We start from the raw sequence: 16,061 nt of genomic DNA, 5'->3' as shown, positions 1-16,061 counted from the left end.
TTTGCAGCGGCCGGGATAGCGCGACTTTCGGGGCGACGTTCCAGCAACGTTCCGACGGTAGCGCGACCTTCTCCGTTGGGCTCCATAGAAAAAAAGCAAAATCCGCCGAAAAAAGGGTCCGGTAGAAGCGACTTGCGACCGTGATGAGCGACATGGAGTTAAGACAGCTCCATTGAATAGCATTGGCCGGCGACTTCTCGCGATATCGCGCGGCAAAAATGAGCGAAGTCGCTATATGTGAACGGGGCCTAAGGGCTTTGCAATTACGCTGCATCTAGAGCAGTGTATTTGTTCACATCCGTGGCGTTAGCTATGTTGCATGTTAATTGTTAAAGTAAACCTATACTAAGGAAAACAGACTGCAATTGGTAATCTCTCATGAAAATTTTAAGACCCTAGTTGTTAGGCTGATGTAATGGCTTCTGCATTTGTCAAAGGCTTGAAACAAGTATGCCAGTTTGGAGTTCTGACTTCACTCTGACCTTCCTGATCTACATTCATGTTCCATGCCACAGTATCAACATATCATGAACAGCAGGTCTAAAGACGGCCAAGCAACTAGCATTTTAAAGTAATGGCCGTCTTTAAATTGCTCTCATAACATACACAGACTAGCAAAGTCCATTTTTATAGTCTTGCCTCCACTTTCCTGTTAGAGCACATGACCAATGTATAAATAAGGCTTTGTAGTCCAATAGGCAACAGAGTTAGACCCAATGCTCTCAATCAGCACTCAGTAACAGACCTGGTCTGAAACACCCCCCCCCCCCCCCCTTTTCCTCTAACATTTGTGATGAATTATGAGAAAGCATTTACTAAAGAAAAAAAAAATACACCACTGATCTCTCTAGCTGTACTCTATGAATGAACCCTTATACTCAAATTATAATTTTTTTTGTCAGACACTGTTGGTTACTGCACAGGTAAGAACCTGCACCTAAATATTTAGTACAATTTACAGAGCCAACACTGTGTACAGTACTATGTATAGTTTTTTGCACATCAGTGTTATATACAGTTACAACTTTGGCATTTAGAAGATTGCTTGTTCTGATTTGTCTTACTTTACGAGTTCATAGCCATTTTTTTTTTTTAAAAAGCAGATCTAATTTTATGGTCTTCTCCAACTGTATATGTGGGAATAAAGTATATAGAGACTTTCATACCCCTACACACCCACGCTATAAGGCTTCATTCGCACTGAGCTGGATGCAAGAATTTTTTTTTTTTTTTGTAGAGGTGGAAAATTAGTAAAATGTGCCCTAGTGGCTGCCAGTGGAGAGAGCTGTTGGCTAGTCTGTTGATCAGTGATCCAGATACAGTGTGGAAAATAATTAACTTAAGCACATTAAGGTCATGGAGTGGCCTAGCCAGTCTCTAGACCTTAATCCTATAGAAAATGTATGGAGGGTGCCGAAACTTCGAGTTGCCAAGCGACAGCCAAGAAACCTTAAGGATTTAGAGAAAATCTGTAAAGAAGAGTAGACCAAAATCCCTTCCTGAGATGTGTGCAAACATGGTAACCAACTACAAGAAAACGTCTTACCTCTGTGCTTGCCAACAAGGGTTTATCCACCAACTACTAAGTCATGTTTTGCTTGGGCATCACATACTTATTTTACTCACTGAACTGCAACTCAATTTATAACATTTGTATCATGTGGTTTTTTTTCTGGATTTTTGGTTGATATTTTGTCTCTATCTTTTAAAATACACACATGATAAAAAAAAAATATAGACCTTTCATTTCTTTTAAAGTGGACAAACTTACAAAATCTGCAGGCAATCAAATAATTATTTTCCTCACTGTACCTGCATTGCTGAATACATACAGCTCCGTGTTTAAATGGCTTCCAGCAAAAAATATATTTGAAATACCTATTTGAAATAGCAGGCACACACATAACTAGCTTGGTTTTGGAACACAGCATGTAAGAAAAGTTATTACTTACTCTATTAAACTACACAAATGGTTAGGTCCCAGATTAAGGTAAGTGATATGCAAGCAGGTTTAGTAGGCAACTACAAGATCTGCATTCATGGTGAACAGCAACAGTCACACGAAAATAGTCTGCTCTGCACATCCACAGTTCCCTGATGCTCTTAGCACTTTATATACTTCCACAAAGAAAATAATCTCATGATGAAGTAAGCAAATTTATATTCTTGATGAGATAGTTTGCATGGCACTTAACAGAACTCTAATGTAATTCACACTGAGCCAGAAGGGCCCCGGGACTAGTGTAAGTGGAGAAAACTTTTAGTAATATTGTTGAAGTGTTTTAAAATACTGAAGTTCTTAAAGCAGAACTTTATCCCCCTTCTCTGAAAATCACATCAGTGAGCAGCTCTGCATGCTGATATGAAATTATCTTCCATTAAACATGTTTTGCTTTTACTTATAATTACTATTTTTCCCCTCCCTGGTACTCAGGCATTAGTGATGTAGCTCTGGCCTCGCATATGTATCCAGGGAAGGTTACAACATCAGTGCCTTCCAGGGAAATCTCGTGAGTAAACTGTATCATGTCACAAAACCTAAGGGGAACGGCATTTTAATATGATGTGCACTCTCACATGTTGCAGGAAGTAAAAAGAGATGGATTCATCTGCCCCTGGTAAAAATAGCCACTATGAGAAGAATGGGGAGGTAAAGGAAAATAAGGTATGCAAAGAATAAAAAGTTTGTTTGTAGAATGCCATTACTAAACCTTTCTGATAGTGCCTTTGTTGTCATTTTTAACATAACGGTGAAGTTCCTGTTAAAAGCCAAACTAGATGTTGTATAACGCAAACTTACAATAAAAGTATAAAATAAAAATACCACCTTTTATCTCATTATGATATTGGGCATCACTGATACCTTGCAACAACCGACTTTAAAAATGACTATGCAACACTGTCATTCTTCCCAGTTACAGCAACAACAAAAAATCCAGACACTAGCCTACATCACAGGAGAAAAAAAAAAAAGGAAGAATGGGAATTACTTCAGTCACTTCAGAGGAAGTAGTGAGGCACCGCTAAGCTTGTGTGAACTGCATCTTAATGCACAAACAGCGTCCCTTAGGCAGAGCCAGCTGTTCCCGCCCCCTCCCCCGTCCGTTCCGCCAGTCAGCGCTGCCAGATCGGAGCGGGGAGAAGGAAATCCAGCCCCTCTCTCTGTCACGGCAGAGAGAAGTGACAGGATCGAGAGGTGAGCGAACCCGGTATGTGTTCGCTCACCTCCCGATCAACTGAGCCGACCTGTGACAGTCTCATTGTCACAGGTCGGCTAGAACTATGAGGTGAGTGAAAAGCACTCACCTCATAGTTCTCCTTTAAGTAGCAGGGAGGCAGCAATGAAAAGCACAGTTCCACCACAACTTCTGGTACCATACCTTCCGTAAAGAGAAATAAATAGAGTTAAGATGAAGGATGCATGCAAAAATGTTTTCTTGGGTATGTGCATACTTGACATTTATAACTGTCATAAATTGGGCTTTAATATTGTCTTGTGAAACATTAAGGCACCTAAATCTCACTTAATGCACCCATGTTGCATGTTAAAATGACAGATTTCTACAAATAAAGTGACATGACCAGCCCAATCACATATACTGTGGTCAGCAGCACTGCAAAGCATGAAAGCAAAGCTGAAAGTTAAAAGGTGTATCCACCCAAAAGTGACACATTTAGATGTTTTCTGGTGGGTGAATTAAGTCACTTGCTGGCGTCTTATCTTCTGGGGCCTACAGTGGTGAGATCGCCCCAATGGGGATCCTGGCTCACTTAACACCCTACATTGGTGTTTTCGGTGTTGCCACTCCTTTTACATTTAGCATTTTATAGAAAGGAAGAGCACAGCTCCCTTTTAATTGATGGAGCATAGTTCTCAACCACTTAAAAGGAGAACTATGAGGTGAGTTATTTCCACTCATCCTCATAGTTAGAGCCGAACTGTGACAAAGAAGCAGTCACAGGTCGGCTCTATCGATCGGGAAGTGAGCAGAAACATGCAGCCGATCCGCTCACTTCCAGATCGTCTCCCTTCAGTGAATGGTGACCGTCAGTCACGGCTCCCGGCAGGGATTCCACCCCTCCCTGCTCCGATCCTCCAGCGCCGAGAGGGGGAACGAACGGGGAAGGGGGCGGGCACAGCTGGCTCTGCCTCTAGATAGGCAGAGGCCGCTGTCACTCATGCAGCTGGGTGGATGACGACACAATTGTCGGGATCCGTCCTGGCTGCGGCACTCAGTATATCGCAGGCAATAGTTGTTATATACTGTGTTTTGGGTCATGGGAGGAGGTTAGTATATGTCCTTTCATGACCCTAAAGAGAACTATGGGGGAAAAACACTTACCCCATAGTTTTCTTTTAAGCTAAAAAAACAATTCTCAAATTTCTAACAGTGAATGTGATTTTTTAATCCAGAGACTCCATTCGTTCCAAAATCAGATGCTAAAAAAACTAATTTTCAAAAGATGTTCGTCAAGTCTCTGGTGGCATTATCAAATGTGCTGACAAGATTTTTCACATGAACGTTCCTACAAAAATCTACCAGTGTATGGCCAGCTTAAGATGTGACCGCAGAGCTTCCCAAGTGATTTAAGAAACCGTTAAGGGCCAGTTCACACCATATGCAGTTGTGATGCAGTCCGTTTATTTGACTGCTGCAGTCAAAATACATCACAATGCTTTCCTATGGTCTTTCTTGTGCTTTATTCACACTGCAATGGTGTGAATAAAGCACAGGAAAGCCTATAGGAAAGCATTGTGATGTATTTTAACTTCAGCAGTCAAAAAAACAGACTGCATCACAACTGCATATGGTGTGAACTGGCCCTTAAGAGCACTCTCTCCAGCACCCATCAAGAACTAAAAAATAAAATAAAATCAGTTCTGGGTGGATCGACCCTTCAACACACAGCTGAAGTGATACTTTGATTATTATTATTACATAGTATTTATATAGCGCCAACAGTTTGTGCAGCGCTTTACAATATAAGGAAGACATTACAGTTACAATACAATTCAAGACAAGATGGTAAGGAGGGCCCTGCCCCTGAGGGCTTACAATCTGAAAGAGGAGGGGGAAATGATACATGAGGAGGTAGCTGTGTTGGGGATGAATTATTTGAGAATGTGAAGGTTCAGTGGTTAGGTCGAGGTGGGATAGGCTTAATAATGACCGACTAAATGCAAAATTGCAGGTTTGATAATGACATGTAAACAAACAGCTCTACCGGGCAGCTAACAAAAAGCAAGTTTAAAAAGCAGTATGTGCTGCATACGAAAACTATTTTCTTTATTCCAGAAACAAGCAGAATTAAATGTAATTCTCAAAAAACATGGTCAATATGCAGGTTCTGCAAGTTTCTAGCATGCAGGACTGTGAAGAAATTCAGCACACCGTCAGTGTGCACATGGTTTTATACTATGCTGGTCAACAGTACACCGAATCAAATTATGCCGAGCACACCAATATAAAATAGGGAATGCTGTGCAACGTATGGGAAAAGAAAAAACGGTAGCATAAAGCAGATTACTGTGCTCGGTACCAGTATATAATGCACGAAGAGTAAGGTCCTTCCCTCCAGGCATGGTGCTGAAGGTTATTCTAATGGATGTTGGATCTGAAACTGATCCAGGGACATCTGTTCCACCCTGTAATTATGGAGAGCCAAGAGGGAGAGAGACAGAGGGAAAGAGATTAGGAGGCAGGAAGATAAGGCCAAGGAGAGAAGGAGGAGAGAGGGAGAGACAGAGTGTGCCCTCAGCAATTCTGCTACACCACATACACCTCACACACATTTTACAGCTGAAATGACACAAAAAGACCATCATTGCCCCGGCAGAATTCCGACCTAACCTGCAGTCTATTCACCTCCTAATGTTCCTCAGTGTAGAGCTTCTGCTTCATATACATACTACTCACCTTATGCCCTTATTCCTATGGATCACAAGCTTATATGGGCAGTTTTATCAATATCTCTTTGCCACATTCTACCATTAATTGTGCAAATTGATTTTCATTCCGTTTTTAATATCCATCCATATTTACCCTTGTTTGAAGCACTTCAAGTGATGACACCATACACATCAGTTATGAAATAACCTGGAGACCCTAAGAAACAGCTCATTATAAAACAAGCTCCATTACTCAAATTATATAAATAAAATAGCGCAGGTCTAAATAAGCAGCCGTTATAAATTGAATACGGCTCGCAAAAAGTGTTTAGTATGTGCGTAGAGAGCTGGGACAAAAAGCTGTGGTCATATAAAAGAGACTTGTAATGGATAAACAAGCCTCTGTAATCTCACACCCTGCTTGTTCTGCCCTAACACCACATGGCCATCACTCCACCCCTCTCTAATCCGGCCTGGAGCAGAAGAGGGCAGAGCATTGTGGGAGAGGAAGAGCAGAGGGAGGGAGACAGATCCGCCAAGACATTATCACCTCTTTCCAACATCTGAGACAGACCAGGAATAACCACACAGGCACACAGGAGGGAAACAGGGAGGAGGGGAAAACAAGTCACACTGACACACTGTTCACATCTACACAGCAAGGGTTATGCTGTAGTGCTTCCTTCAGCCGTGGCTAGGAAAGGGTCATACTGCTGGGCTCCCAGTAGAGATCTACATTCCACACCATATGCCCTAGGTGATCTTAGTGGGGGCAGGGACGGGTTAAGCCAAGTAAACATGCACAAGTGATAAGACCGTTACCAAGGCCAGCAGGGAAAAAGGGCAGACCACTCTCTTGTTGAGCCTAAGGACAGGGACGGGCTATTTTCACCAGCAACTGAAAATCTTAAAAATGGCTACAAAACGGACACAAAAAAAGCAAGCAATACTTCGGATTTCGGGCACCGATTGTGATTGGCTATTTCTGACCGAGGATGTTGCCACAACGAGTGTCACTAGCAGTTGAGGCAATTTTCATACAGGGAGATTTCTCAACTTGTAGGATGGAGGCTATGGAGTGAAGGATCAAATATATACTACTACTAATAATACCAGTAGGCAAGAAATGCAGGAGTATGTCATTTCTGGCCAGATGCAATGAGGATCTCAAATCCATGGAACATATGCTTAACAGTCAGGCAGATCTTGTTGTGAATCAATAAGTCAGACAAGAAAACCTGACCCAATCTCCACTGGCACAAGCAGCATCATGGTCATCTCCTCCCCCCTTCACCTCTCCATAGAAACAAGCATGACAGTTTGGCTTGTGCACCCGCAAGGCAATGCTGCTGGCCGAGGCGACTGAACATGCACGTCCATCTACCAAAAGATCTATACGCCTAATGATATGAAGGTGAACACGGACTGCAAAGGATGGAGGAACGTGAAGGCATTGTTCCAACAATAAGATGTATATGGAAACGTTTACGCTTAAACATGCACATTCACGTTGTCTGAGCATACATGTTTTCGCCTGCGGAGCGCGCAGGAGGGGAATTTAGCCAGATACCTCCCAGCTTATTTCAGGTCAAACAAGAGCTTTTAAAGCCAATCTATCCTCCATGTGGTCAGTCAGTAAGGGGCATCTTCTGTGTCCATTAATATACGATTCTCACCAAATCTGACACAATGGGAATTTGACTAAAAATAAAAAAAGTTCATATCTTTTACATCCTTTTTAAAAAGTGATTTGCACAAAGATGAGAATGTACCAATCTCAAAGAAGGCCAAGTCACTTTCTCAATATTATGGTTTTGCACAGTGGATAACAAGTCCAGCCAATTTTAACCTCTTTCAGGTTTTAATTACGGTCTTAGTCCTTGTTGGGGAAATTTCCCCTTACTTCCTATCTGTTACACAAACGTAAGGTGTGGGATTTAAAAACATGTCTGTCAGCAGAGATCACCTCACTTTTTCATCTATGGACGACCCTAAGGAAACGTTTAACATTTTTCACTACACTTTTTGCCAACCTCAATGAGCTGATCTAACCTGCCGCCATGACTGTAACCCCGACCCCCCCCCAGTAAGTTCAAAGCTAGATATTTACCCAATTCTGCTACCCTGTGCAGCCTCCTGGCCTCATAGAAGTTTACTTACCCTTTAAGGTGGCACCTCCACTCACTTGGGGCAAATTTTTCAGGTCTTGAAGTGCATTACAGCCCATTCAATCTGAATGCCTAACTATGCAATGCACCTCAACATATGAAAACATGCTGCTGTTATGCGGCCTTCTTGAAGTGTCAATGCTTCTAGTCAGCAAGCTTTCAACTCCGGATACCTATTATTTTTATTAAACGAGTTGTTGCCGGGATTACAGATAAAAACAGAGATTTGGAAGTTGAAGGTGCACAGACTAGAAGCATTAAGCCAAATGGCACCACTACACTGCTGTCAGTTTTAGGAGAGCAAAGTCTCAGAAAGGACAGCACAGAAGTGGATTAAAGTATATGTCCATCCAATTGTGGGGAAGGATTAGAACAGTTTTTAACTGCTATCTGACTTCTTTAGGGCTTATGTTGATGGGGGTTCTTGTTTAAAGCTGCATCTGCTATTCAAATGCAAATGTATGCATTTGAACAAATGCAACATTTGACAAAAAAAAGGCCATGTTCGGTATAGGACATGATGCACCCAAAGAAATGCGGTGCAATTCAAAGCAGGTCAATCACAGCCTCTGAACTGATGTTGTACTGCTTAAAGACCAGTGGGATTTTACTCACCTTTGTTTGACATGCCTTCCAAACGCATGCCAAACGCAGGTAAATTGCACTCGCTGACATGAGCCCTTTTTTTCCCTCACTAAAGCTTCCTTCTAGCCCAAATTTGCACAGTGAGTGCAGCTGCTGGCACCCTTACAGCCGGCATCCCTCGATCAGCTGATCGACAGAGCAAGTCAGAAAATCTTTGTACAAAACAGAGCCGGCAGCCAATGAGCTACTGACTCTGTTCGGGTATTTTGGCAGTGGCCAGTGACCGCAGTCAGAATACCAAAAAAACAAAACAAAACACAGCAGCAGCGGATTACTCGATCAACGCTCGCAAGCATTGATAGAGGAATCTGTTCTATTTTTTTTTCATTCAGCCCGAGGGTTGAACAATAAAAATAGAACCGTGTAAGGACAGCTTTACTGTCCAGCGAACAATGGTTTTACCAGACAGGAAGTGGGGAAAATTCTGCAATAGGGATTCATAAAGGAATGAAAAGCTGACAGGGGTTCCAGCCTACCCTACTTCCCTCACTTCCAGTCAGGTGGAATGGTTTTCACCCATCAAAGGATGTGAGGAGAAATCTTTCTCAGATAGCAGTAAAAATCTGACTGAATCTTGCCCTTCCCCAGTCTATTCAAAACAAAAACAAAAAAAGCTTTGAATGGACATACACTAACACCTTCCACTTACCTCGAGCTGTACTTTCAAGATATAATTCCTGACGCCCTCCTTTAAGTCTCTCTAGTCCGTGTCAGTCTGAAAGGGTTAACAATGAAGGGGTAAAAATAACAAGTTTCACTCAGCTGCACAAGAAATATTGATACAGAAGTTCTACATATAAAGATTACTGTGATATTAATTTCTTCAAGGCAAATTGCATTTCAGATCTACTTAAAAGAAGAAAATTACATTACTATTATAAGATCAGTTGAACCAGAATGAATACTAGTTTTGGGAGGAGATTACATAAACCACTTGTTTTGAGAGAATAAGGTGACCACATCGGTGTGCTTGAATTCTCTGGCCTACATACATACCATAGACCATTATGAACGGGTTCCATGCTACTATATGGATTTTATGTTTATTTTATATTAGGGGCCATTTATGGTTCAATGTAGGGTGAAACCTGTGCAAGAACAAAGGCAGGAAGATCTCACCATTTGATACCACAGAAGAGATACAAGAAGCACACAGACCGGCCTCAACAGGCTAGCTATAAATGGAGTATCAATTTCAGCTACAATCACTCCCTAAACGGTTCAGAGGTCATGTGTGCTCTCAACAGCCTACTGAAAATCAACCTTTAGGACTTCTTGCTTCTATACAAGCTGAAGCCTGTGTGTACATGTACAGCGGGCCAGTACAGGGCATTTGCAAAACATGCAGCAGCTTTCTTGAAATCTTTGAAGCAACCTTCAGCGCCAGTTTAAGGCTGAGTTCACACCATTTTCCAGACCAGATCTGGAACATAGTTCATTCCATTTTTGCCATGTTTTTACCGCAATTTGAATTTTGTTTTAAGCTTAAAATTGTCTTACAGGTGCGTTCCAGACCAGACAAAATAGAGCAAGCAGTATTTTTCTGGTCTGGAACGGACTGCGCTGGTGGGAACAGAGGCCAGCAATAGCATAGGGATACACTAGCTGCATTTTGGGTCCGGAAACAGTCTGGTCTGGAGGTAATCTGGATGTGGTGTGAATGGGCTCTAAGGATACAAAAACAGATCTAAGCAACAGTGCTGTCACTCTAGAAATGAATGCAGTTATGTATTCATTAATCCATCATTACATGTACTTTTCCAACTGAAACCAGTGTAAGTCTATGAATTTAACTTAATAGCACTTTACTCAAGGAACACAACTTGAGTAAATAAAGTGTGTTACAGGCAAATATGCAGACAAAAAGTGAGAAGAGAGATGACATCATAGGTTGCTGCTGTACTGTCAGTGTCCAATCAGCTTTGGGTGGAGAGAAGACACCACTGAAATTCTACTACCAGTTTGAGAACAGCAACATGGATAATGGTGTCATCTGCCTGGTTATGCCGTGTAAACCTCAGGAATGGATGTACTGAAATACAAATCCTTTGGCAGGTTAAACAACTGTCTTTGGTGTTTATCGGTTTACCGGGAGTTCAGCTTTGAACAACCTTCTAGGAGGAAGGAAACTCCTGTTGCCCAACCTGCAGCCCTTTGATACTTCACGGTGTGAACCCAGCAACCAGAAATCTGTGTTTTCCTCCACCTAAAAAGGTTTACCCAGACCTGAACAGCACATGACATGGCAATACATTACCAGCACTGCCAGAATAACTGCATCGTACCACGGCATCTACACTGCCAGAATTCAAACTGGTTTGATTTCTTTTATGCTCTCCCCATTTTTCTGTGCTGTCCATTTCCTAAGTTCATTTATTGTATTTTCTCTAATCTTTAAATATAAATCTTGCTGTGGGCAACACCAAATGTGTGCACAGTCATTTTTATAGGGATTGTAGGGAGAACAAATATTGGAGTGTTGATTTATAAACAAGCTTTAAAATGGTAATGAGCCCTAGCAGTCCCACCTCCTGCAGAATATCCCCACTAACCAACCACTCTTGGTTGCATGTCTGTACTCTCTGACCATGGTACAACTGCAGTCTGACACACTTGTGTAGCATTTTAGATGCCAAATATACTGTGTGCTTCATTGGCAATTTCAGGGGCCATGCTTGAGGTCTACCATATCTACTAGATTTATTAGGCCTGGTTCACACCTGAACATTTTGTAGCACGTTCAACGCTCGACGAACGCTCTACAAAACGCTCAAACATCTAAATCCCATTGTATTCAATGGGTCTGGTTCACACCTTGCCGTATTTCCGCCCGTCCGAACGCGATACAAAACAACCGACGCCCAAAGAAGTACATGTACTTCTTTGGGGCGTTTTGGTCTCGCGTTTCCATTGGGATACAGCCAAGTAGCCCTCGGAAACGGGCGTTTGTCGCGCGTTTTTTTTTACCGCGAATAGAAACGCCAGACAAACGCGCATATTCAAATACGCCTAGGTGTGAACCCAGCCTTAGTGTTTTAAAGTCCAAGCCAGGGAAGAAAAAAAAAACAGTTTTAAAAACAGTTACAGAAAAATCCCCTGTGGTCCTTACTTACTGTGGACTCGGCCTGTGCCGACACTGCTCAACTACAAGCTGAAGCCACGTGTACAAGCACATACATGTTAAAAACATTTTAAAGCTTACACCACTGCCAGAATCAGAAAATCTAATACTCAATAATGGTGAACACCATCAAAAATCCTCAAAAATTATGGTACTTTGCCCCAAGAAACCACTGCACCTGTGTACCAGTTAACAAGCATCAAATCCAGTTACCATGTAATACTGAAGCCTCAAATGAAAGAAAAAAAAAAAACGACCAGCCAAATCCTCCTTTGCGTCTCACACACTTTCGGTTTCAATACGGTCAGTTCTGCCAATCCAGAAAGTAGTGGTCAGAACCAGGCGTGGCCAGGTGCAGTCTGACAAGTTACAGGCTTGTGAATCATCAGTGAAAATGCTGCTGGTTACACCCCCTGCAACATTTTTTCATCCCACTGTAGTGTAATCAGCTACAGCCCACATGAGTGGCAACTTTGTTCTGAATTCAGGAGCAGTTCAGCATCATTGCCACACCATCACTGGAAGCTACGTTCGGTGGCCTTCACTTGCAGGACCAACAGGTATTTGTGGGATTTTGCAGGGGGACCAAAATTAAAAAAACTTTAAAAAGGCACATGCCCGTTTAAGTGCTACAGCAGGGTTGTTTTGCATGTTGACATTTTTTTTAAAGGCGTTAACATGTGTTTGTGAAGCGCTTAATGTTTTTTTCATTACATGTTTTTGTTTTGGCCAATGCAAAGCAGTGTCTATTTCAACATTTTCGTTGTGTCTGCTGTTTGTCTGCGTTGTGCTACTGGTGCCATTTTGAGCCTTGTCCACTATGACATCTTTCTTTTCCTAATCTGGATATATTTCACAGCCAATGTTCTCTTAGCCCCTCAAGTGATTGCCATAAATTGTGGTACTCTTGGTCACCGGAGGGGTAGAGCAATTTCCTTACCCTCACCAGACTAGTAAAATCTTCTACATCAATAATGCTGCGGAACGCTCCATCCATCTTATGAAGCCTGGTTAGAGTACAGGTTTCTAGAGGGAGGAGACTGGTTGTTATGCGCATGGATCTAAGAGGTTTAAAAGCTAGAATTACTTAAGGCTAATCTGTAGATGGTCTAAAATGTAAAACCGATCTAAGCATTTAAAAGAAGATTTAAAAAAGGCCTACATATACATTTGAGATATTCCTGAGCAGCTTGGAACTCTTCACAGAGCCTAGAGAGGGCTCAAAATGCAAATGTGAGCTTCCAGACCCTCAATGTAATGCCCATGCCACTGTTACTACACAGTATGTATTTGCAGAACATGTGGCAGCCCATGTACAGCTACTTAAAGTTTCTTGTAAGAGTTCAGTACAGAGCCTAGACTTTTGTGATCAGACCTGACCTGCTTCTTGCAGCACCTGTGAGACTCCATGCAAAAGCCTTTAGAAACCATGAATGAGCTGAGAAACTTCCAGCTGCTGCTGACCCCTATGAGGGGTCATTTACACTATTACAAACGTCCACTGGGGTGTACTGCCAGAAATGGTACATGCACCATTTTAGGTGTGTCTTGGTGCATTAGGCAGTCCATGTAAATGAATAGGCTGCCTTACCGCAAACAGACATGGTCTAGTGGCCAGTGCACACCTATACGATTTATCGCGCAGTTTGACTCACGTGACATCGCGCAAAACACAGACTCGCATTGAAGTCAATGGAGGCGGTTTACACCATTGCAGTTTGTAGCACGGCAAAAATGTACAGGAGCTATTCTCGGCCTGTTGTAGCACAGTTTGGGTTCCATAGCCATCTCTATGCATTGAAAACCATGTGGTTTTCAAAAAACAGTCGCACAAACGAAAACCGTTAACCAGTTTACTCGCCTAGGTGTGGACCTAGCCTAACACACCACAATGGCGGGAACGTGCCCTCAGTCTTTCAACTAGTTTTACAAGCAATTTTAATTTATTTGCTACTGAGTGCTCAAGACTACAATGTCAAAATCAATGCTGCCTGTCATACAATCTATAAACGTGTACCACAAGCTGTTTAATAGCACAATATCCCTGTACTGTCTACCAACACTTATTGGAAACAACAATGTGTAGGCATCGGTGGGGGCACGAAGCGCAGAATGACCTCCACCTAGTCATGTCAGGTGTAAAATGCTGTGATTATGAAATACACTTGCAGAGTATTCACCTCCTGCTTTAAAAGCACAAATGACTTTAGTTTACCAATACAATGCACACTGGGATCTCCTTGTCATCAGCAGATCATTGCTTGAAAATCTCATCTGTAATCTCACAAGATCTCAGGGAAAGGTATTTTCCTCCCTTGAGATGATGTGCATGGTCACATGTCCTAGTCAAATGTCTAATCACATGTGCCAGAAATCCAGGAAGTAAGAGGAGAGCTAGTAATCTGCCCTTAGTAAACTTGGCCACTGTCGGAAGACTGGGAAAGAAAAGAGAGAAAAAAGGTATGCAAAGAATACAAAGCCTGCAATTGTCTAGAAGTATGTGTCTGTAGATTGCCATTACTAAACATTTCTAAAGGTGTGTGTTATTTTAAAGATGTGTAAATATCCGCTTTAACACAGGTAAAGACACTGTGTGAACCATACAATTTAAAACTACATGCGTTTATATGCGTTTAGAAATATCCTACAAACAAATGTATGCCTGTGTGAAAGAGGCCTTACATAAAAACAATGACACAAAAGCAACTAGAAAACTATGTATAAAAATTGCCAATTAAAGTGCATCTAAACCAAGAATAAAACGTTATTATATTGCAGCTTACAAGTCTTTAGATGTGGTGGCTGCATTAGTTTTTAAGCCAAGTAGATTTTCAGCAAGTATAGAAAAATACCCTGCTGATCCTGCCAGAAAGAATAATGCGGGCCTGTTAACCACTTCCAGCGGGTTCACGAAAATGTACGTCCTCCGCCAGAAGTGGTTACACCAAGAACACAGCTGCTGCAATCCGGCATCTATACAGGCGTCGGATCGCTTGTACGGTGCGACGTTGTGCCCCCCTCAGCAGCCACCGTCTGTTTAACCGGGGTCCACTGTCCCTCGTGTGAGCCCAGGACCGTCATGGAGGGTCTCCCCCGATAGATCTCCTCTGATCACTGGACCCAGAAGTGATGTGCATTACATCACTTCCGGTGTCACAAACAATGCTATTAGCTTTCCCAGCTATCCACACTACTGCCAACTATGTAGTGTAGAGGGGGAATGCATTTTTAGTACAAATCTGGAAAACAGCTAGGGGTGAGAAGGCTGTTCCTCCATAGATATAGTGAAGTGAGTGTAGAGTTTAGTATACTACACCCACTTCAGCATTGTATCTATGGAGGACCCCTACACTGATGTTTGAAGTACCTGCAGACTGAAGTCTGAATAAAAAAAAAAAAAACAATGTTTGATGGCAGAAATTGTTTCATTTTATGGTTTTACCACAACACCATATTTCAAAAGTAGGCAACACCACAGATTTAATCAGTTGTATATCTGTTACAAGAAAACCTGGAAGCTTAAGGCCCCTTTCATGTAGCCAATAGAAGGGTTTTCCAGTTTCCTTGAAAAGACTGGCCATACATATCAAACGGTGACAGGGCCTTGAGAGATGAGCTATTTTGTAAGATATTTTTGGAAAAGGTTTTCCAGTAGACAAACCCATGCTCAACCTACTGCCTCAAATTATTAAATGGACAATGTCTAGAACATGGGTAGGCAAACTCTGGCCCTCCAGCTGTGGTGCAATTATAAATCCCATGAGGCATTGCAGGACTGACTGCCTGACATGACTCCCAAAGGCAGATGCATGATAGGATCTGTATTTACATCACAGCTGGAGGGCCGGATCTTACCTACCCCTTGTCTAGATAATCCAGTATGTTCTTATGGATGCACCAAGACAGTTTGCTGTATTCAGTTGTACTACTTGTTAAGCGTCCAAAATAATTGCATGCAAGGAGCGTCTTAGGTGTACATGCATTTTAGATCTATAAATAGGACCTTAACTTCATAATGCAAATGCAGCAGTGTGCTTACTATTCTGTGTTTTTTTTTAATCACACTGGCCACTGCTGTCTGATTGCTATGGTGATTTGATTTTAATAAATCCAGACATGTAAATGTTCAAACAGCACCCACAAAAATATAGATTAAGGCAGGCAAAGTTTATTTAATGGCCAATTCAGAATAAGGATGTTTCAATGCAAGTATGATTTGTTACAAGCATTTTCCATG

At 42.0% G+C, this 16,061-nt stretch overlaps 1 protein-coding gene across 1 annotated transcript in view; it reads right to left on the bottom strand.

Annotated features, from left to right (window-relative positions):
• Positions 1-14,905, bottom strand: part of AHDC1 (AT-hook DNA binding motif containing 1) — an 85,352-nt gene extending 70,447 nt beyond the window's left edge. The window contains exons 1-2 of the mRNA XM_018555961.1: positions 14,824-14,905; positions 3,307-3,380 (exon numbers count right to left, since the gene is read on the bottom strand). Of these exons, the coding sequence (XP_018411463.1) occupies positions 3,307-3,380; positions 14,824-14,905 (156 nt within the window). The remainder of the gene's footprint in view (positions 1-3,306; positions 3,381-14,823) is intronic.
• Positions 14,906-16,061: the final 1,156 nt, after the last annotated feature.

Source organism: Nanorana parkeri, unplaced genomic scaffold (assembly GCF_000935625.1).
Source record: "Nanorana parkeri isolate BGI_ZX_2015 unplaced genomic scaffold, ASM93562v1 scaffold220, whole genome shotgun sequence".
Classification (NCBI taxonomy): Eukaryota; Metazoa; Chordata; class Amphibia; order Anura; family Dicroglossidae; genus Nanorana; species Nanorana parkeri.
This window is presented reverse-complemented; position numbering and strand designations above follow the sequence as displayed.